Source organism: Chiloscyllium plagiosum, unplaced genomic scaffold, assembly GCF_037043375.1.
Source record: "Chiloscyllium plagiosum isolate Xiang-an unplaced genomic scaffold, Cpla_swu_hap1 HiC_scaffold_19, whole genome shotgun sequence".
NCBI lineage: Eukaryota > Metazoa > Chordata > Chondrichthyes > Orectolobiformes > Hemiscylliidae > Chiloscyllium > Chiloscyllium plagiosum.
The window spans coordinates 39,066,023-39,090,423 of record NW_028270157.1 but is presented as its reverse complement, the minus strand read 5'-3'; the positions used below and the strand labels follow the sequence as shown (position 1 = coordinate 39,090,423).

At 41.0% G+C, this 24,401-nt stretch overlaps 1 protein-coding gene across 4 annotated transcripts in view; it reads left to right on the top strand.

The window, feature by feature from the left end:
• Positions 1-24,401, top strand: part of LOC122559658 (fatty acyl-CoA reductase 1) — a 196,236-nt gene that overhangs the window by 106,182 nt on the left and 65,653 nt on the right. For all 4 annotated transcript variants that reach the window (XM_043709498.2, XM_087997232.1, XM_087997231.1 and 1 more), the window contains exons 3-4: positions 7,767-7,933; positions 9,705-9,884. In XM_043709498.2, the coding sequence (XP_043565433.1) occupies positions 7,767-7,933; positions 9,705-9,884 (347 nt within the window). The remainder of the gene's footprint in view (positions 1-7,766; positions 7,934-9,704; positions 9,885-24,401) is intronic.

The window sequence follows — 24,401 nt, the reverse complement described above, 5'->3', positions numbered from 1 at the left end:
CCAAACAATCCTCCAACGTCCAATCACGATCCAGCGATGATCTCCACTAGCTCTGATGACTCGCAACTCGACCCCTGTCCTGATAAGAACAGACACTTGATCTTAGCCAAAAGGCCGAGAAGCGATACCCGAAGGGTCTCAAGGACACTACATGGTTTGTTTTCATATGTTTCATCACCATACTAGGTAACATCATCAGTGAGAGTCTCTGGTGAAGCACTGTGGGCGGCACAGTGGCACGCGCTGCTGCCTCACAGCACCAGTGATCCGGGTTCAATTCCTGACTCAGGCGACTGACTGTGTGGAGTTTGCACGTTCTCCCTGTGTCTGCGTGGGTTTCTTCCGGGTGCTCCGGTTTCCTCCCACAGTCCAAAGATGTGCAGTCCAAAGATGCTAAATTGCCCGTAGTGTCAGGTGAAGGGGTAAATGTAAGGGAATGGGTCTGGGTGGGTTCTTCAGGAGGGTAATGTCATTTCCAGTTTTTTATAAGGGAAGGTAGATAGGGTTTAAATCGATGTATTTATTGATGGAGTTCAGCTTAGAATGCCATGCCTCTAAGAATTCTCGTGCGTGTCTTTGTTTCGCCTGTCCTAGGATGTGTGTGCTTTTAGGGTCTGGAGCTCAACCTAAAGAATGGCTACTTGGCCAATATAGCAGCAGGGCTATCAGCATTTGTCGTGTCATATCTTAGCATGGACAATCACTTCCAGAAAAAAAAGGGGGAGGAAAAGGAGAGTAAAATGTGAACCAGAAATAATACATTCTTAAGTGAGGTTAATTCTGGTGGACAGACGGAATATTTGGAATTTCAGTCAGCCAGATACCACTTCATGTGAAACTCCCTGAAGGAGGAGCCTTCCCTTGTATTCTCTTTGTTTTGATGCTGAAATTCTGCTACAAATAAAATAAGGAGTTTGCTATGTATTAACTTTAAAGCTATTTAATGAATGATGCTGGACAATTTAATGCATTAGTAAATAATTTGACAAAGATAAAGGAAACAACTTTTGTTAGAAATATACCAGGGTTAATGTTCTTCTTCAGGCACAGTGCCATTTTAAGGGATTATCTCCTGGTGTCACACTAATCTGCTTTAATTAATTATGCAAATTGACAGAACACAAATAGTTTAGCTGCATATTTAACTAAACTGCTGATCAAGAATCAGTGAACTAACTGAGACTTTAGAAATGTCGGGTCGATAATTAACTAAACCTGTTGATATTGCACTACTCCTGAGATTGATGATATTAAGAGATGCTCCACTGCCTGCTAAATAATACTTTCCTTTCAGAAGTTAGGCTCAATTCCATTTTCATTATTTAAAGCTGTGCACTCATCAGAAAAATGAATGGTGTATTTACAATGTGTTATATGAAGTCAAAATACAGCAAATTGCTATCTTTTGGCAAAATCACCGCACAACTCTTCTGCTTTTTTGTCCCTTCAAAAACCAGAAGAAAATTGATCAGTGGTGGTCTGAGAGTATATTTACAGTAAAAACATACATTATTTGTTCTATAATATCATACTGAAGTTATTTCAGTTTTTCCAAAGCCCAGAATCAGAATCAAGTTGACTGGCTGCTCCCTCTAAGTAATCCTAAATTACTACGGGTCTTCAAAGTATGTGAGAAGAGAACATATTGTCATTTCTGTATGAAATATAAGGTTCCTGAGTGGGAAAAAAAAAGACCTGTCTTTTCTCTTTTCAGATAACAGTAGACTTGCTGCAAATAGAGTCATAGAGATGTATAGCACAGCAACAGACCCTTCGGTCCAACTCGTTCATGCTGATCAGATATTCCAACCCAATCTAGTCCCACCTGACAGCCCCAGGCCTATATCCCTCCAAACCCTTCCTATTCAAATACCCATCCAGATGCCTTTTAAATGTTTCCTCTTTATTTCTCTAGCTAAATGCAATGCTGAAATCTAATACTTGCTGTGTTTCTACCAATGCTATTCACGTGCCGCTACAGATATTTATTAACAAGGAAATAAAAACTGTGAAAATGACAGAGGCTTTTGAAAGTTGCACCATACTATATCTTCCAAAATCTTGTTTTCTTTTGCCACAAGCTTCTGCATTAAATGCTAATGACTCCAGCATTTTCTTAAGATTTGATTGCGTAGTGATTCATTAACCTGTTAAATTTTAGCAACATAGGAGCACACTAATTTTCTTTACCTGTTGTTAGCAGAGACAAGGATAATCAATACTGGGAAATGGGCAAAGGAATTATGAAATTCACTCCAGTTAGTGAAAGGTTGGCTAATTCTGAAAACATCATATGATTATGCATATTTAATTCCAGTTAGGAGCTCAGGCCTTAGAATTTCATTGTCAACTATCAAAAGTATTGCTACTTTCAATACTTTTCAACTGCACAGTATTCAAATAGGCAGAGTTAAAAAATTCTGCTCACCAGTTTTCAGTTACTTTGTAAGATAGTGAAAGTAAAGTAAAGCAGTTGTTTAAATCCCAAGGAGCAACAAACAATGCATTTCTCACATTGGATAATCACTGCTCCTTTGTTTGTTTAACCTTGTGTCTTGTTGCAGCTTGTCATGAATCATGGATGGATGCCTGTCAGACAGCCTCACACAGGGTACCTCACACCTTCAATGCATTATCTGGGCAAACATGGCACCTATTGTTAAAGTTCACTTGAGAATGTAACTTTAAGGAAGTTATGAAATTTACATATGAAAGAACTGAAACCAACATGTTCATTCTAAAAGATGACAGATTTAACAAACAATCCAGGTCTTTTTCAATATTTAATATCAGTGACATCACACTGTAAACTTTTGCTATAAATTCTGTGTCCTACGATCTTATACTCCACAACCTCCTGATGAAGGAGCAGTGCTCCAAAAGCTAGTGCTTCCAAATACACCTGTTGGACAATAACCTGGTGTTGTATGATTTTTAACTTTGTGCACCCCAGTCCAACACTGGCACCTCCAAATCATTACTTATGATGAGTAAGTCACATTTCTGGATTTTTTTTGGGCATGCAAAAGGTCTACGGTACTTTGATGATATACCATATGAGACTGAGCAGTAAATATTAGTGGGTGAAAAGGTGTTAGCTAAATGTTGTTGAGTATTTGATTGTGAGAAACTTCATAGTTAAGAGACATTCTGATCGGAGTTTCTTCAGTGGGAGATTTCTGAAAGTTGTAAGGAATTGCAAATGGCTACAAATGATTATTAATACACTTCGTACAGGATCTTAGTTAAAAATCACACAGCACCAGGTTATAGTCCAACAGGTTTAATTGGAAGCACACTAGCTTTCGGAGCGACGCTCCTTCATCAGGTGATAGTGTCTTGATGAAGGACAGTATCACCTGATGAAGGAGCAGCGCTCTGAAAGCTAGTGTGCTTCCAATTAAACCTTTTGGACCATAACCTGGTGTTGTGTGATTTTTAACGTTGTACACCCCAATCCAACACCAGCATCTCCAAATCATGATTACAGGATCTTAGGCTAGGTTGGGAGAGCCCATTTGAAATTCACCTTCCCCCACCCATTTCCCCCATGAGTGTGTGTCTTGGATACTTTTTGACCATTCTTAATTTAGAGACCCTAAGACTAGCTACAGTGCTGATCTGCAGTATTCATGACTGCACAATCTAAGACAATTAACCAAGGGATGAAGTTTTAGTATAGTAGTTAGTAAGGAAGCAAAAATACACCGTGATAGGCATTAGAATCATATAGCATGGAAACATACTCTTTGGTCCAAATAATCTGCACTGACCAGACACCCCAATCTGACCAAGTTTCGTTTGCTGTAATTTGACCCATTTATCTCTGTACCTTTCTTTTTCCTATGCCCATGCAGATGCATTTTAATTGTACTTGTACTCACCTCCACCACTTCCTCTGGCAGCATGTTCTATACATGCACCACCCTCTGCGTGTAAAGGTTACCCCTCTGGTGCTTTTTCAGTATATCTCTTCTCACCTAAAACACATGCTGTCTAGTTTTGGACACCCCCAGCCCTAGGAAAAAGACCTAGCCATTCACTGTATCCATGGCCCTCATGATTTTATAAACCTCTTTCAGGTCACCCTTCAGTCTTGGAAGCTCCAGGGCGTGCTAGGGTACTCAGCCTCTCCCTATAGCTCAAACCCTCCAGTCCTTGCAACATGCTTCTAAATCTTTTCTGCACCCTTTCAAGTTTAACATCCTTCCTATACAACGGGGACCAGAATTGTATGCAATATTCCAAAAGTAGTCTCGTCAATGTCCTGTAGAGCAGTATTGCCCTTCCCATTCATATGAAGGTGACCTCATTCGCTTTTGTCTAGAGTTGAACACATACTCAAGTCTGAATAGTTTCCGTGACACCTGTTTCTGCGATGAGTCAAACAATTCCATTCGAAGAACTTTGTGAAATTATTAGTCACAGATGCTGGCAGAACATTGTGTTCTGATCAAGTTCAAGTGTAGGTTAGCCATCAGAAAGTGTTGTGTTTGTGCCCTCTTTACAATAAGGGTCAGCATGCCTAAATGCCACAGCTCATTTTGACGCTGAACCATTTTTATGATTGTCTCTCTGGAATCTTGAATTCCAGGCGGGCACTGGACAGTTAGTATCAGCAGAGGTTCAAATATGGGTGGTTTCTTTAGCTTATTCATGATTGGTGGTTTTCACTACCAGCTTAACTATTCTAAAAATAAGTTATTACTTGTTCACTGTAATTAACATCTGAAATATTTAATTGCTGATTTTGTATCTCCCAAAATGACTTCAAAGAACAAAGTAAACAGTTGTGTTTGACTTACTATATACAATGCAAGTGACCCGAACAAGCTGTTTAGTGTAAATATGAAGCATCCGTTTTTAAAGATGTTTATATGAAAATTACAATCAATGGCAAAACAAGACTACTCACTGCTGGCCTCAAGCAAAGTCTAGCAGAGCAACCTGTTGTGATAATTTGTGTCCCATCAACATGTTGTAGATGGTGATGTTTGGTAGTGGGGATTTGCAGTATTTAAGCAACTAGTCACTGAAAGAATTCTTACAGATGGCCTGAATAACATTGAAATTGAATCATTTTTGAACAATTACATACAGAAAAATAAAGGTTGGACCCACATATGCGTGAAGTTGAAATGTTATGAAAAACATTGAGAAAAATTAGTTTGAAAACTCTCAATTAAATCTTAGCATTGTCATTTAATAGCATTCAATAAATCTTGTTTGCGGTAGTTATTTCTCAGATTATTGTTTACATCCCGATTGCATCTTATGGAACAGAACAGTTTTGTTTTAGATGAGAGTTCTAATGGGCAGAACTGTAAAAGAGAAGTTCTCAATTGATGCAAAGAGGTAGGGAATGGGATGCCACAGAACAAAGAACAAAGAAAATTTACAGCCCAGGAACAGGCCCTTTGGCCCTCCAAGCCTGTGCCGATCCAAATCCTAAATGTATCCCTGTGCTCCCCACCCACTCATGCATCTGTTCAGATGCACCTTGAATGAATCTATCATGCCTGCCTCTACTACTTCTGCTGGCAGTGCGTTCCAGGCACTTATCATCCTCTGTGTAAAATACTTTCCACATGTATCCAACTTAAACTTTTCTCCTGTCACCATGAATGCGTGACCTCTCATTGTTGAATCCCTCACCCTGGGAAAAAGCTTATCGTTATCCACCCTGTCTATACCCTTCATGACTTTGTAGACCTCAATCAGGTCCTCCCTCAATCTCCTTTTCTCCTTTGAAAACAATCCTAACCTACTCAACCTCACTTCATAGCTACCTTCCTTACCAGGCAACATCCTCATAAACCTTCTCTGCACCCTCTCCAAATCGTCCACGTCCTTTTGGTAATGTGGTGACCAGAACTGTACACAGTGTTCTAAATGCGGCCAAACCAAAGTATTGTACAATTTTAACATGACCGGCCAGCTCTTATACTCAATATCCCGTCTGATGAAGGCAAGCATACCATACGCCTTCTTGACCACTCCATTCACCTGTGCAGCCACCTTCAGGGTACAATTGACCTGAACTCCCAGGTCTCTCCACTCATCAACTTTTCCAAGGCTCTTCCATTTACAGTATAGTTCGCTCTAGAATTAGACCTTCCAAAATGCATCACCTCACATTTGCCTGGATTTAACTCCATCAACTACTTCTCCACCCAACTCTCCAGTCTATCTATATTCTCCTGTATTCTTTGACAGTCTCTGCTTTCTGTTACTCCACCAATCTTGGTGTCATCTGCAAGCTTAGTGATCAGACCAACAATGCCCTCTTCCAGATCATTTATGTATTTCACAAACAACAGTGGCCCCAGCACTGGTCCCTGTGGAACACCTTTCTCCATTTTGAGAAACTCCCTTCAACTACTACTCTGTGTCGCCTGTTGCTCAACCAGTTCTTTATCCACTTAGCTAGAACACCCTGCACACCATGTGACTTCACTTTCTCTATTAGTTTACCATGGGGAACCTTCTCAAACGCCTTACTAAAGTCCGTGTATATGACATCTACAGCCCTTCCTTCACCTATCAACTTGGTCACTTCCTCAAAGAACTCTATTAAGTTGGTAAGGCGCGATGTCCCCTGCACAAAACCATGTTGCCTATCACTGATAAGCCCATTCTTTTCCAAATATAAATAGATTCTATCCCTCAGTACCTTCTCCAGCAACTTTCCCACCACTGATATCAGGCTCACTGGTCTGCAGTTACCTGGAATATCCCTACTACTCTTCTTGTACAGAGGGACAACATTAGCAATCCTCCAGTCCTCCGGCACTTCACCTGTGTTAAAGGATGCTACAAAGATCTTTGTCAGGGCCCCAGCTATTTCCTCTCTGGCCTCCCTCAGCAAACTAGGATAGATCCCATCCAGTCCTGGTGATTTGTCCACCTTAATATTATTTAGCCTATCCAACACATCTTCCTTCCTTATGTCAATGTGATCCAGAGTAAACAAACTCCTATCTCTAATCTCAGCATTCATCATGTCCCTCTCCTCAGTGAACACTGATGCAAAGTAATCATTGAGAATCTCACCCATTTTCTCAGGTTCATAGCACAGCCTCTTGTGGAGCATTAAAGGACAGGAATTTCTTGGAATTTTGCATTAATCTTGATTTCTGCTGCATCTTGTCCTGAAGTTGTACTCAATGTTGGTAGGGTAATGACCAACACTGGCAGTTCATTAAAACCCTCCTCAGAGTTTAGACTATTGCAGCTTAAAAACTGAGGAAATCAACAGTGTATATACACTTCTAGATTTTCCTAGACTCCTAACTTTTTTTGTGTGTGCTTATTTTAATTTGTTATAAATGACAGCTGATTTTTAAATGATTAAAGCTTTGAGATTTCCAGTGCATAGTGAATCATACTTGGTGTTGAAAAATAGAATATTCCTAAAGGACAAAGTTATGCTTCATTTTCTGATAGCTTCAAGATGAATTTCGATATCCTGCAAATAAAAATGTGTCCTGCCTGAAGATTATTGAATGCAGTCATATCCCAAGGCATTAAACTCCTCCAGGATGATGTATTCACAAAGAATGCAGTATTACTCCAGCCTTAAATCAAATTGCACTGAGTTTCAAAGCCAAAATTACAAATGTTCGTAACCCATGGAAACAGGTTAAGAATCACTTTTTCAACTTCATAGAAGTTCACCATATTAAAAACGTACACTGAGTGAAGCAAAATTGTCGCAAAAAGTTTTTAAAATGTAGCCACTATTTTAATCTTTCTTTCTATTGCAGTTGTTTGATAGGGTGAGGGAAGATTTTCAGAAGAAGATTATTCCTATTGGCAGTGAGCTGATGCAGCCTAACCTGGCCATCAGTTCAAAGGACACTGAACATCTGCTCTCCTGCATTAATGTTGTCTTCCACTGTGCAGCTACCATACGATTCGACGAGCCTTTAAAGTAGGTCCTTTTTCTAATCTATCCACTCAGATTTGAAAGGAAAGAAAATGCTATACTAAATTCTAATTTCCTGTATTGATAACTTTTTATAGTTATTGCTGGTTCTGATCTGTTTGTGACCATCGGAATAATTGGTTAGAATTTGTTGCCCTCCCACAGACACTACTTCCCCTAACGATAGCACACCATAAATGCGAATTGTTCTTCAGGTAGCATCTTCCATTATTCATGAGCCACCAGCTCACAGTTTATGATGCAGTTTTATTGTAGGTTAGGGCAACAGGTAAAGCTCCTATCTCAGCTGGATTAATGATTAACCCCTCGCTGTTGATGTTATTCTTGATGACACAACACCCAGTTAACTAATTTAGCTAACCAGCCTCTCTAAACACAGGTTAAACATTGCAACAACTACTTTGCAGGCAATTGTGGTATCCAGTAGTACCACACAATTAATTTAATTGGAAGCATACTAGCTTTCGGAGCGGCGCTCCTTCATCAAGTGATGAATCACCTGATTCCTGATCATCAGGAATCACCTGATGAAGGAGCGTCGCTCCGAAAGCTAGTGTGCTTCCAATTAAACCTGTTGGACTATAACCTGGTGTTGTGTGATTTTTAACTTTGTACACCCCAGTCCAACACCGGCATCTCCAAATCATCACACAATTAATGATAGCATGATTGAAATCAGGCATGTTTACTTCATGAAAAGGTATTTCATAGAGAGTAATTAGATGATACTATCTAGAGCAGTATTTTAAAATATTAAGACTAATTCTGTATTTTGACAAACTGTAGCAATTCCTTTACTTCTGTGTCCTTTACTTCTACAGTTGTTTGGGGGAAACAAAACCCTCCAAATATGTTGCAACGTTATCATTGCAGAATATTTTGTAAAATCATTGTTACAGAAAATAATGAAAACACAACTCTCCATAAGCCAGTAATTTGAAGCATACTCCAACCATTCATGAAGAAATGCACCAATCCATGCATGTCCACAAGAATATTAGATCAGTATGATTTTATTCTATGGTGATGTGATGTCAACATTTGCTCCAAATTATTTTTATTTAATCTTAATAATTCTAAAAACCTCTTGCAGAGTGAAGGCACATTTTTGACCTGCTCCCAGACTTCTAATGCTGTATGAACAAAGGTGCTGGAAAACCTTATTAGGTCAGGCAGCATCTGTGGAGAGAAACAAAATTAAAGCTTTCACATTGATTACCTTTCATCAGAAGTAGATGTTTCCTAATGCTGTTTGATAGCTAGCTATTAAAAAGGCACAGAGCTACTTTCCAGTGAGGACTCTTCTCCAGTATTTCATCCCATGGCTAGGGGGCTGATGGGGAGCAAATTAAAATTTTCATTGGTGGCACCTCAGAGCTCTGCAGCTGAAATCACATTTTCAGTGAAGTAAGGGAATTAAGCTTGCATGGTTTTGTTTTACTTTATAGGGTTACCTTTTGCCATTACTGGGCTTAATCATAATCACAAATATTTTCAATTTGCACTGTTTTGCCAAATTGAAGGCAGATTGGCAGTTTCAGAGTTGCGTTTATCTTTTCAGGCTCATTGGTTTGACAAATCAATTGATTTCTGTTTTGTAATGGCATTATTTTAACCAAAGGATATAATTATATGTTTTCGCAGGAATCACAAGAAAATAGTATGTTGTCATATAGGCTGAACGCTTGTACATTCATTTACCTTACTAGTTTTCCCTCTCCATGACCCTATTTTCCTTTGCTCTTGCCCTGCACAGACATGCCCTGCAGCTGAATGTGGTGGCTACACAGCAACTGTTAGTGCTGGCCCAGCAGATGCAGAAGCTTGAAGCCTTCATTCACATTTCCACTGCTTACGCAAACTGCAACCGGAACCATGTAGAAGAGGTCATATACCCTCCACCTGTAGAGCCAAAGAAACTCATCGACTCTTTAGAGTAAGATTACTTTTATAATTGTTTCATTATTTAGCTTCATTTGCATGTTCTTGTCAGGAATTTAAATATCAGCCAACTTGAAAGATGGAAAGCAGCAATGGGATGCTGGTCTATCAAATGTTACCTTGTTTTGTTGATCTGTATTGTGAAATAATATGTAAGCAGATTGTCTTTTTAATAGTGTTTTACAATCATAGAATAAAGTTATATAGTGGCTTTTGTGGTGTAGTGGTGGTATTCTTACCCCAGGTTCAGAAAGTCTGGTTAAAGTTTCATCAGATAAGGAGCTGTGTCATATTATGTCCAAACATGTTGATTTTTTTTATACAGCAAAGTTGCATTTGTTCTGCAAATTTATATTTTTTATATTTTGTAGGATATGTGGTAAGAACATTTAATTTTCAGTATCACATCAGAGTTCACTTGCACAGTATAACTTGCTTTAAATCATTTAGGTTGACTTCAACTCTTCAAGCCATCTTAAACAGCTTTAAGCTGCAAATAAAATGGGGATAGTAGGTGAATAAAGTATGAGGAAGAAATGGAGAGAGATTAAGCTCATTCAATACAAGTAAGCTGCATCAGTAAAACAGGGGAAGAGATTTAACTGGAGATAACATAATATTCAAATTCCATGCAAGTGTAACCTGTGTGGTGTGTTAATTATTCAGAATTATTAAGAAATTGGAACATATACAGTTTTCTGCCAGTCACATACTATGTAGATTTTGGCTGAAGAGGTGGAAGTTAGAGGGTCGGTGCATATTCCAGCTGCAATCTCATCTCTGATAGAAAGCAGACACAATTTTAGATTTTAGTGGCAACAAAGGGTTTTATTAATGAGGGGTGTGGAGTGACAGCCAGTTTATAGGCAGCGTCCGGAGGGTAGGCTGAAAGGAATATACTCAGGACACCAGGGAAACAGGCTACATTCTAACTCGTGCTGTCTGTACATGGTTTACAAAATATGAATGCAACTGAGTTTCAAATTGACCAGGGCAGATGGAGTAGGAGAAAGCGAGGACTGCAGATGCTGGAGACCAGAGTTGAAAAATGTGGTGCTGGAAAAACACAGCAGGCCAGGCAGCATCCGAGGAGCAGGAGAATCGACGTTTCGGGCATAAGCCCTTCCTGAACTCCTATACTCAAACCTAAACTGTATAGGAATGCTAGGAAATGCAAAAATACCTGCAACAGACATCAAAGGGAATGCATAGGACTATTTACTCTTGCTGCCCAAAATAATGTGTGGCCTGCCAGAAGTGTGCATCTAGAATGTGGTGGCCATTTTGGATTCAAAAGCCCATCTTTAAAGAATAGCATTAGACAAGTGAATTTTGCCAATAGAAACCCAAATATTGCACCATCATATATAAAACTCATCAATGCCGTCTCCTCTTTTAGTCAGATTCCTATGTATTGTTGTGATTTGCTGGCCAGTTAACCTAACTTTGCTTCATCTTTTGGAATATGATAGGTTATGCATGTTATGGAAGCTTATTTGGATCTGATTAAATGATTTGAACTGATGTGATACTGGCCTTCATTTCATTGGATGTTACAGGGAGTATTTTATATACAGTACAATATCACGTAATAGAAGCCTTCATTCAGGGTCCGATTGAGAACTCTCATGCTAGAAGAGACACAGGAACGAATATTTCTGTAAGCCTACAGTTGAATGGCAGGTGGAGCTTTAATAGTCTTACAGTCCTTTCCCAGCAAAAATGATATTATGTGAGTACATACTCTCTCCTGCAAAGTGCATAAAATAAATCCTAAGAGCCACACATGGACAGCTTTGAAAGTGGAGAATGAGGAGTTTGTGAGGTCTCTGTGTCAAGTCAATTCTCCCAAAATCTCTGAGCAGTCTTGCCCATTGGGTAGCTGATGAGGATAGTTAAGTGCCCACCTTAGTGGCGAAGTGGCCAGAATCTATCCTAATGACATGGTTCCCACACTGGGACTGAAGGGTTCTGGACAGCGGGCATAGAAGTGGAGTTGAGGCTGAGATGAGATCAGCCATGATCGAATCAAGTGGCAGAGCAAGCTCAAGGGGCTGAATTCCTTACTTCTACTCCTGGTTCTTATGAAACTTAATAGGTGACTGAAGATGGCTTCCAGTAGCAGGCCAGGAACTATTTTGAAGATTTCATCTTTTTTTTGTATTTTTAAGTGTGGACTGAAATGAGAAAAGGACTGTTCTAAAAAAAAAATAAGGATTTTGGAAAAGATTGCTGCAATTGTTAAAATAAAGTTGAAATGTTTTAACCTGACATTCATTGTTAGTGTTGTTTATGCAAATGTTTGGTCAGGCAGTGAAGCAGGATGGCACAGTAGCTCAGTGGTTATCACTGCTGCCGCATAGCACTGGAGACCCAGCCTTGGGCAACTGTCTGTGTGGAATTTGCACATTGTCTCCATGTCTTCATGGGTTTCCTCTGGGTGCTCTGGTTTCCTCCCACAGTCCAAAGATGTGCAGGTCAGGTAAATTGGCCGTAGTGTTAGGTGCATTAGTCAAAGGGAAATGGGTCTGGGTGGGTCACACTTCGGAGAGTTGGTGTGGACTTGTTGGGCTGAAGGGCCTGTTTCCACACTGTAGGGAATTTAATCAGACAAGTTGGAGCCAGTGAGTGTTCTTACAGTGGAAATTCACCGGCAACAATTAGCTGATTGGTTCATAAAATAGTAACCAGTTGTCAGTGACAAAGCTAGTCTGCTTGCTAACAGCTATTTGATTGGCTTCCAACTAGTTAACAGCTTCTAGTTATGAATGTTTGGCAGAAGACATCAAACCTCCAATAAAGAAGTAGCAGTTCTTTTCTCTGCATTTTTTTTTCATAAAATACCTCAAACCTGAAGAAAGTCAATTTACTTTTCACCATCAGTTAATGTAAGCTATGGCTCTTCATCAATAAGTCAGATACTTCATAACTGTGAACCAGTTACTGTGTGCCTCCTGAAAGTAAGTGTATGCAACTGGAGAAAGAAAATTGAGGTGCAAGAAGTCCTGACAAGCTAAAAGGAACATCTCCTTGAAACTTGTGGACAGTGACCATTGAGCTGCCTTCCCAGTCTTTCCTTCTGACCATAACGCTCAGTTTTTGTTTTGTCCATCTTTGTGTGTGTGTGTGTGTGTGTGTGTATATACATGTGTAAAGAGGGAGGTTTATAACAGTTTAGAGTTTTACCTAGTAAACTTACATGTCAATGGTTCATAATTGTTTGTCTGTAGCTAGAATCTATTTATATGAAGTCAATAAGAATCAATGTTAAATACAGCAACCTCTTCTGTGCTTATTGTCAACCTGAGTTTAAAAGCAGGCTAAATTGAGAATTTTGCAAACAAAATTGTTAACTTTTGTGAAGACTTGTTTTCCAGTACCTTAACTCAGTGAAGTGTAACACTATTGACATCTCCATATTGACATACCCCATTTTGTAGCTGCTGGAATCAAAGGAATCAAGCTATGATTGAAATCCAACATCCAATAGATACGCCATACTTAATGTTTATACTTTCAGACCTCTTCAGAGGGTGCCTCCAATTGGAGGTCCCTTGTACTCCTCCACCTTTATTGACAGTACTCCTGTCTCTTGGAGGAAATACCCACAGCCTTGGGTCCTCTACTTGGCCTTTCTACCTGTGCAGCCCATCCATCACCATCTCCACTAGATGATATATGTGGAGCTGTTTGGTAATTGTCTGCTCCTATGAAGATCATGCAGATAGGGATCCTCAGGCACCACTGGGGTTTGGATGTGGAAGTCATTGGATTAACCAGGTCTTCATCTTAAAACAGTGTTAATAGGATTGTACCCAAGATTCTAATTTGTTCTGAATTCTGTTAAAAAAGAGACACTGAATGGTATTTAATTGGGGTGACAAGAGTATCAGCAAGTTAGCTGGAGAGTTAGTGAGAGTTCTGCTTTACCTGCTTTAGGAAGACCTGCCGAATTAAGTGATTGTGAAGATTGGGCCTGAAATTACAGGAGAATGAGAGGGTATATAAATGAAATTTACAAAATTCGTAAAGACAGCGTAAATGCAGAAAGAATAATTCCGCTGTCATGGGGGCGGAGTTGGTGGTCTAGAACCAGGCAATGCAGTCTCCAAATATAGGGCTAATTATTTAGGAGTTAGATCAGAAGGAAGTCATGCACTCGGGATATTGTGATTAATTGGAATGTTCTATGTCAGAGGGCTGTGGAGGGTCAGTCATGGAGAATGTCAAAGATAGTGATTGATAGAATTCTTCATATTAATGATGTCAAAGGGTAGTGGGTTGGATAATGCATGGTGTTATGAAGTTGTAGACATGTACTGTACCTTTAAGGGAGCTGAAACTTCTGGCTGGCACAGAGTGTGCTGAAAAATTTTAAAATGTAACATTTGGTTGTGAAACAAATAGCTGGAGCTGCGTCCAAATTCCAATTTGGCCAAGCAGTTTAAATTATGCCCCAGATACCAAAATCCAATTGAATTTGAATTTTACTGTTTTGGATGAAATCAGACCAATGAGCCGGTCCAATGTTTTGTGGGTATATAAAATCGTGTATTTTGAACAGTTGGGGAGAACAGCAAAGAACAACCAAGCACCAACAGACTGCCAGCTGACTAGCTCTCTGAAAAGTACCTGTCCATAAGAAAGTTGTGCAGCAGAAAACCGGAGATGACCTAGAGGAATCTACAGAGGAAGTTTGATATCTGAAGACAACAACTGGTTTTGAAAATTGACTTGCTGTAAATTTAAGAGGGAATTTATCGGACCAGCATTGTAGAGTGGGAGGGAAAAATAGGTTTAAGAGAGGAGTTATAAATGGTTGTTGTTTAATGTTCTCTTTTGGACTTAAAGAATAAACTTGTTAATTTTTTTCTTTAAGTAGTGATATTTGGGATAGTTCTTTGCCCCTCAAAATTGCGCACATTACGGTGCGAGGTGAGCTTTTCTGTTTCTGGTTTCAATTAGCAGAGGGGTTTACCCTGTGTCGTAACAATGGCCTAGAATAGCGGAGCAGGCTTGATATGCTAAATAGACTTCTTCTTGTCCTACAATCCTATGAACTGCATGGATCTAATAAACTACCCTGAGGAACCACAGCAGTTGATGAGTACTATTTGTTGTTACCATCCCAGACCTGACTGTCAGAAGTAGCATGTATATGTGGGTAATGGACTATGATTGAGTACACCACAATGTGATAAAGAGCGGTCCCACAGATTTGTTAGCAATTCCTTTCAGATATTAATGACGTAGTGGATTGTCAAATGTTATTGCATTTCTCAAGAGATTACAGTTCTTTAATTTTGTTGCTCTGGGCTCTCAAAGTCAATCTGTTATGAACTGCTTCAACAATTACTCCCATTCCAGTTGTTGATCACTCTCCCCTCTTGGATCAATAACCCCCTCCCCTGTCGCCAAAACTGCACTCCAGTCCTAAGTCTAGCTATTGATTGATAGCGAGCTTCCCAAAGCTACTAATGTTCCTGGATATTCCGCACAGGTCCAAAGTTGCTCAGTTCCATCTATCATATGCTGCTTGTGGGCTTTACAACCCCCTAGTCTCAGCTTAACTGAACTATTAGTGAGAGTTATTTTTTTCTCGCGCATGAGTGCACACATGCACAACCTCTAAGTGGTCTACCTTTAGATATGTCTGTCTGTTTCTCCAATTGCCTGTGTCCTTTGAACTCTTCTTCAATGATCCTGAACTGTGCTGATTAACATATTGAAAACCTTCCAAAATGCTCTTCCCCTATTGCTGGGCAGAATTGTGTATTGGAAATGAGATCTCCTGGAGGTTACATTGTCACTGATGCTGGAAGTAGACTTCATCACATAGCAGGAAAAATATTGACTTCATTCTCTAAATTGATAATATTAAAATTTGTTTTTTAATGGTGTTTAGAAGTCAGCAGTTTGAAGAAAATATTCTGTAGTGTAGTTTTATTAATCATATCTGTGGCCAACAAATGAGTAATGCCATAACACTTTAGAGCTGAAAATGTGTTGCTGGAAAAGCACAGCAGGTCAGGCAGCATCCAAGGAGCAGGAGAATCAACGTTTCGAGCATGAGCCCTTCTTCAGGCTCGAAACGTCGATTCTCCTGCTCCTTGGATGCTGCCTGACCTGCTGCCCTTTTCCAGCAACACATTTTCAGCTCTGATCTCCAGCATCTGAAGTCCTCACTTTCTCCTCCATAACATTTTAGACACCTTTTATGATCAATTGCTTCTTAAAGTAATTTAGGAGATAAATGGAACATTGGGTAATCTGTATTTGTTTTTCTTTTGGATGCACCTTGAATTAAACAGATGAAATGAATATTTTATCTTTGTTTCAGCAATAAAGGTACTAAGCAAAATGAATCTAGAGAGTATCAGTCAGTGTTTATCAATTGCAGCTCAAGAACACAAAGCTGGTCATAAATTATAATGAGTGACATCAAATGTTTAGAAAGCAGACAAGGATAGCTGGTATAGGGATTGGAAATACTGTAATGAAACTTTTGCAGAATGATATTCTAGGTTGGGGTTAAGATTGCAGGTCAGATGACTGGGCGGAATACAAAGGACAGGAATAACTATAAGGCTAATTAGAACAAAACAATTACAGCATGAGAGAAGGCAGACTGGAAATATTAGAACAGACAACAAAAGTTTCTGTAAGTATCTAAAAAGGAAAAGAGTAAATAAAATTAATGGATTGATCCTCTAGAGGGTGAGATTGAAAGTTAATAAGAGATAAGAAAGAAATGGCAGATCCAAAGAACAATATTTTGCTTCTGTCTTCACTGTGGAGTTTATAAAAATGTCCGAATAATATCTGTAAAAGGACGAGATGAACTTGGTGAAATTATACTCCATAGGGATGTAGTGTTGTGCAAACTGATGGACTATGGACTGATAATTCTCAGGTTCTGATGGACTTCGTCCTCGGTTCTTAAAAGAATAAACTAGTGAGGTGGTAGATGTATTGCTGTTATTTTTCTAGAATTTGTTAGATTCTGGAAAAGATCCATCAGTCTGGAAAGTAGAAAATATAACCATACTACTCAAGAAGGAAAGGGAGGTAGAAAACAAGAAACTATAGGCCAGTCAGCTTAATATCTATCATGAGGAAGATGTTAGATTTGAGATTAGCAAGTTTATAACTGGGCACTTAAAATCATGCTGACTGCTTTGAATTTTTCTATGTTTCTTTGAAGTTTCACAACATCTTTCCTATAGCAAGGAGACCAGAATTAGATGCATATTCTAAAAATGGCCTAACCATTATCTTGTACAGCCACAACATGATCTCCCAACTCCTATACTCACTGACCAATAAAGGCAATCGTAACAAACACATTCTTCATTACCCTGTCTATCTGTGACTCCACTTTCAAGGAATATGAACCTGCATCCCAAGGTCTCTTTGTTCGGCAACACACCCTAGGACCTTACCATTAAGTGGTTAAGTCCTGCACTAATTGGCCTTTCCAAAATGAAGCATCTCACATTGACCTAAGTTGAACTCCATCTGCCACCCCTTGGCCTTTTTGCCCATCTGATCAAGGTCCCGTTGTATTGCGTGGTGATCTTCACTGTCCACTACACCGCCAATTTTGTGTAATCTGCAAACTTAGTGACTATACCTCCTATATTCACATTAAAATCATTTATTCATTGCCTCTATGCCACTTACAGTGTTTGGGAATGATATTTTAGTCAAAATAAAGCACCGAACCTTGATGCATTACTTGAGGATGGAGACAAGTATAGTGACTGGCCAACAACAATCACATAGTTTAGTTACAGCCAGCAGTATTGCTACTGCCAGCAAAGTGCACCAACCAACAAAGCTTCAACAGATAGTATTTTGCACCTGCCCAAATGCTGTCTAGCTTTCCTTGCTATCTGTAAAACATAAGTCACCACAGGACTTAGAGAATGTACATGTGTAACAAATTTAGTTCCAAAAGCCAAGCCAGCCCCAGTGCAAAAGTGGACAACAAGACTACAACACTGATGAAGGGCTTACGCCCGAAATGTCAATTCTCCTGCTCTTGGATGCTGCCTGACCTGTTGTACTTTTCATGCACCATATTATTTGACTCTGATCTCCAGCATCTGCAGTCCTCACTTTCTCCTACAACACTGAGAGCAAAGAACAATGGTGCACAAACAAAAACATTGTGAACTTCAGAGTCAATGAAGCAAAAGATAGATTTTAGAAGGTGTATATTGGTAATAACATACACGCACCATCCTGATGATATAAGGCAAGCAGAAGCTTTGACAACCATGACACGCATCAAAAGCTAAATTGTCACAGGAGCTAGTGCTTACATATTATCACTATGCCTCCTGAAAGATGTCTATCTTAGTAGGTGGCACAGCCTACAAGAGACTGTCCCACACTGCATTGTCTCACACTCCATGCAATTGTATTATCATACTGTGTTGTTAATCCAGGCTCATATTGTCTTCCTGAAATCTTCTACCTCAAATACCAATGTCCAGCAGTGGTGGAACTATGAGTATGCACAGAAGACAATAAGATATGGGAGCAGAAATTAGGCCATTCAGCCCATTGAGTCTGCTCTGCCATTCAATCATGGCTGATAAGTTTCTCAACCCCATTCTCCCACTTTCTCCCTGTAACCCTTGATCCCCTTTACAATTAAGGACCTATCTATCTCTGTCTTAAATATGTTCAATGACCTGGCCTCCACAGCCTTCTGTGGCAGTGAATTCCATAGATTCATCACTCTCTGGCTGAAGAAGTTTTTCCTTATCTCCATTCTAAAGGGTCTTCCCTTTACCCTTAGGCTATGCCCTCGGGTCCTTGTCTCTCCTACAGATGGAAACATCTTCCCAACATCTACTCTGTCCAGGCCATTCCATATTCTGTAAGTTTCAATTAGATTCCCCATCATCCCTCTAAATTCCATCAAGTATAAACACAGAGTTCTCAAACATTCCTGGTAATGTTAAGTTTTTCATTCCTAGGACCATTTTCATGAACCTCCTCTGAATATTCTCCAGGGCCAGTACATCCTTCCTGAGTTACGGGCCTCAAAACGTACACAGCACTCCAAATGTGGTCTGACCAGAGCCTTATAGAGTCTCAGAAGTATATCCTTGCTTTTATATTCAAGTCCTTTCAAAAATGCCATCATTGCATTTGCCTTCGTAACTACTGACTCAACCTGCAAGTTTACCTGGACTCGATCTGTCAAGTCTCTTTACACTTCAGACTTCTGAATTTTCTCCACATTTAGAAAATAACCATGCCTCTATTCTTCCTACCAAGGTGCATTACCTTACACTTTCCCACGTTGTGCTCCATCTGCCACTTCTTTGCCCACTCTCCTAATCTGTCCCAATCCTTCTGCAGCCTCCCCGCCTCCTCAATGCTACCTGTGTATCATCTGCAAAGTTAGCCAGAATGCCCTCAGTTCCTTCATCCAGATCGTTAACATAGAAAATGAAAAGTTGTCGTCCCAACACTGAGCATTATGGAACACCACTTGTCACCGGCTGCTACTGAGTTTCTTTCGATATATAAAGGGCAAAAGTGGACATTTGGTTGCTGAAAAATGACACAGGAGAGATAATAGTTGGAAACAAGGAAATAGCTGAGGAATTGAATTATTACTTCACATCTGTCTTTACGGTGGAAGACACAAGTATTTTCTCAAACCTTCAGGAGAATGAGGGGGCAGAGCTGAGTATGGTAACCATCACCAAGGAGAAGGTGCTAGAAAAACTGAATGGTCTGAAGGTGGATAGATCACCTGGACCAGATGGGCTATATTCCAGAGTTCTAAGGGAGATAGCTCAAGAGATAGTGGTGGCACTAGTGGCAATCACTAGAATCAGGGACGGTCTCAGAGGACTGGAAAATTGCTAAAGTAACAGCCCTGTTTAAAAAGGGAGTAGGGCAGAAGACAGAAAATTACAGACCAACTAGCCTAACCTCAGTTGTGGGTAAGATCCTGGAATCAATTGTGAAGGATGAGACTTCTGAATGCATGGAAGTGTATGGTAAAATAGGGCAGAGTGAACATGGTTTCTTCAGGGGAGGTCATGCTTGACCGCTCGTCGAGAATTCTTTGAGGAAGTAATGAGCAGTGTAGACCAAGGAGAGCCAATGGATGGTATTTAACTGGACTTTAAGAAGGCCTTCAACAGGTCCCACATGGAAAACTGATCAAAATGCTAAGAGCCCATAGGATCCAAGGCAAGTTGACAAACTAACTCCAAAATTGGTTTGCAAATAGGGAGCAAAAGTTAATAATGGAGGATTGTTTTTGTGATTGGAAGTTTCTGGGGAAAATCACCACTCTCCGAGTCAGAGTCAGGGTTCAGTGACAGAGTTTATTGTACAAGAAAATACCGGAGCTCCGGGGAGAGACACCAACAGCACAGTGATCAGCTGTGATTCTTCTCTCAACCCACAGCACATGTCAAGATACTTTTATACATCTTGTGATACAATATGTCAGTGATGAGGTTATTGTCTTTGTAACATGACTTTTTATGGCAATCATTGCAGAATTGTTGATAGTTTTGATACATTGTCAGTTCCAGCACAGCCTTTGTTAATTTCAGCGTGATTGTTGTTAGTTTCAGTGCAGACATTGTCAGTTTTAATGGCTGCATGGAAATCCATTGCTGTAGTAATGGGTGCTAATCGCTCTTCCTGAGAAGGACGATTACTGCAGTCCTGAAAATGTGTTGCTGGAAAAGCGCAGCAGGTCAGGCAGCATCCAAGGAGCAGGAGAATCAACGTTTCAGGTATGAGCCCTTCTTCAGGAATGAGGAAAGTGTGCCAAGCGAGCTAAGATAAAAGGTAGGGAGGAGGGACTTGGGGGAGGGGCGTTGGAAATGCAATAGGTGGAAGGAGGCTAAGGTGATGGTGATAGGCCGGAGTGGGGGGAGGGGGGAGGGGGGAGGGGGGGGGCGCGGAGAGGTCAGGAAGAAGATTGCAGGTTAGGAAGGTGGTGTTGAATTCCAGGGTTGGGACTGAGACAAGGTGGGGGGAGGGGAAATGAGAAAACTGGAGAAGTCTGAGTTCATCCCTTGTGGTTGGAGGGTTCCTAGGCGGAAGATGAGGTGCTCTTCCTCCAGCCGTCGTGTTGCTATGGTCTGGCGATGGAGGGGTCCAAGGACCTGCATGTCCTTGGCGGAGTGGGAGGGGGAGTTGAAGTGTTGAGCCACGGGGTGGTTGGGTTGGTTGGTCCGGGTGTCCCAGAGGTGTTCTCTGAAACATTCCGCAAGTAGGTGGCCTGTCTCCCCAATATAGAGGAGGCCATTTCTGCCACCTCCAAACGGACCCCACCACCAGGGATATATTTCCCTCCCCTCCCCTATCAGCGTTCTGAAAAGACCACTCCCTCTGTGACACCCTCGTCAGGTCCACACCCCCCACTAACCCAACCTCCACTCCCGGCACCTTCCCCTGCAACCGCAAGAAATGCAAAACTTGCGCCCACACCTCCCCCCTTACTTCCCTCCAAGGCCCCAAGGGATCCTTTCATATCCGCCACAAATTCACCTGCACCTCCACACACATCATTTACTGCATCCGCTGCACCCGATGTGGCCTCGGATGGAAGCTGAGGACGCTGAGAGGGGGATCTGATTGAGGTATACACAGTTATGGGAAGCATGGACAGAGTGGATCATGCAAATCTTTTCCCTCTGGCGGATATATCTAAGGCCAGAAGGCATAATTTCAAAGTGAGGAGCAGGTGGTTCAAAGGAAATCTGAAGGAACTATTTTTCATCCAGAGGGTAGTGGAAATACGGAACACATTGCCTAAGATGGCAGTGGAGACAGTGCACGCTGACACTAGAAATGCTAGGGCCACTGTGCATACTATTCTCGTTTGGAAATCCTGTGCATCATTGTTCCATGTGTAATGTCTACACTGTGCATGTGCACAGAACAGGCACAACGATAAAATGGGAACTGACCAGCAGGGGGTGAGGGGTGGACAGAACTGACAGAGTTACGTTAGGGGTGAGAAAAGAGATATGGCCAGCGAGAGGGAGAGAATGGTTGACTGGTTCGGATGTTGGCGGGGTGAGGGGAGGGAGAAAATGGATGGGGCTAGTGGGGAGAGAACACAACGGGCTGGAGTGGGTGGGTGAAAATGGATAGGTTTGGGGTTAGGAGGAACTACTGGTTTCTGAGGGCGTTGAGAACAGACATGATTGGGGTTGTCCAGAACATAGGGGTCACATTCACCCCCCCCCATCCCCCAATCTGTTCCTCCCCTTCATTAGACAAGCTCCCCTCCCCAGACCCTCCACTGGACCTGTAACCCTCTCCCTTTGATGGTTCCTCGCTCTAATGTCTCTCTCCTTGCATCCCCCCTCCCCCCACCAAGCTTAATATATTTGCCTCCACACACCAGAGGACAATATCTCTCAACCCCGCCTTCCCGATCCACCCCCAACTCTCTCTCCATTCACAGCTGCATCTGTGAATGTATATGTGATTAGTTGCAGGGAATAGCATGCTCACTCTGCAGTGTCAGCAAAAGAAACCATGTACATAATCCTCATCTGTAATAAACCTGCTACATGCCTCAATGCAGCAAATCCATGCTTAGTTTCTTCTGTTGGAGGAGGTAACATAAAGTTTTACTATATCAGGTAAAATACCCTGCTGGAGACAAAACCCACACCACAAACAATTTTAATTTCTTTGAAACCAGCCCTATTCCTGAAGTCAATTTTGATTGCTCTGCATGAATGGAGTTTAATTCAACTCAGTTGTAAAAAACAGTGCACGGTGGCAACAAATTCAATCAATTCTCGTGTTGTTTATAGTGTAAAGCATGAAGTATTCTGATGAGAAGATGTATTACCTGATTGAGTTAAAGGAGTGCCTCTGTATGGAATCCGAGAGGTTCAGGTATTTCAGGACATATTTGAGCATACTTTTGATGCCAGTGATTACAATCCATCACTACCACAACAAACATCTTGATTAAATTGAAAACAATAAGTTAACAAAGATGCATTCTTATTGTTTCATCAACATTTTCTGTTTTACATTCAAAGTTTCTTTTCATTGCTCTCACAATTTCATTTACTTCATTGTTGGAGTAAATCACAAATGCAGAAAAATGCAAAACTAAATTATATTACATTTACCAAGTGTTCCTTTTGCTTGATCTTAGCAAGACAGAGGAGAAAGTGAGGTCTGCAGATGCTGGAGATCAAAGTTGAAACTTTATTGCTGGAACAGCACAGCAGGTCAGGCAGCATCCAGGGAACAGGAGATTCGACGTTTCGGGCACAGGCCATGGATTGTAATCACTGGCCTGAAGAAGGGCCTGTGCCCGAAACGTCGAATCTCCTGTTCCCTGGATGCTGCCTGACCTGCTGTGCTGTTCCAGCAATAAAGTTTCAACTTAGCAAGACTGAGCCCTTCTTTTCAGTAAATTTATATTTGGGCTAATTAGAGCTTCACATAAAGTTACTTTGTTGGCTGTTGACTAGAGTGATATACATTTTAAAAATGGCAAAACAACCAGAGTTGAAATAAGGCTTAGAGTCATAGAGATGTACAGCATGGAAACAGACCCTTCAGTCCAACTCGTCCATGCCAACCAGATATCCCAAACCAATCTAGTCCCACCTGTCAGCACCTGTCCCATATCCCTCCAAACCCTTCCCATTCATATACCCATCCAGATGCCTTTTAATTGTTGCAATTGTACCAGCCTCCACCACATCCTCTGATAGCTCATTCCATACATGTACCACCCTCTGTGTGAAAAAGTTGCCCCTTAGGTCTCTAATATCTTTCCCCCCTCACCCTAAACCTATGCCCTCTAGTTCTGGACTCCCCCCAGCCCAGGGAAAAGACTTTGTCTATTTATCCTATCCATGCCCCTCATGATTTTACAAACCTCTATAAGGTCACCCCTCAGCCTCTGACACTCCAGGGAAAACAGCCCCAGCCTATTCAACCTCTCCCTTCAATATTCGCTTAAATCCTCCAACCCTGGCAACATCCTTCTAAATCTTTTCTGAACCCTTTCAAGTTTCACAACATCTTTTCAAAAGGAAGGAGACCAGAATTGCACGCAATATTCCATCAGTGGCCTAACCAATATCCTGTAGAGCTGCAGCCTGACCTCCCAACTCCAGTACTCAATATCCTGACCAATAAAGGAAAGCATACCAAACGCCTTCTTCACTGTCCAATGTGCATGCGACTCTATTTTCAAGGAGCTATGAACCTGCACTCCAAGGTCTCTTTGTTCAGCAACACTCCCTAGGACCTTACCATTAAGTGTATAAGTCCTACTAAGAAATACAGACCCTCGCATTTATCTAAATTAAATGCCATCTGCCACTTCTCAGCCCATTGGCCCATCTGGTCAAGATCCTGTTGTAATCTGAGGTAACCTTCTTCGCTGTGAACTACACCTCCAATTTTGGTGTTATCTGCAAACTTACTAACTGTACCTCTTATGCTCACATCCAAATCATTGACATAAATGACA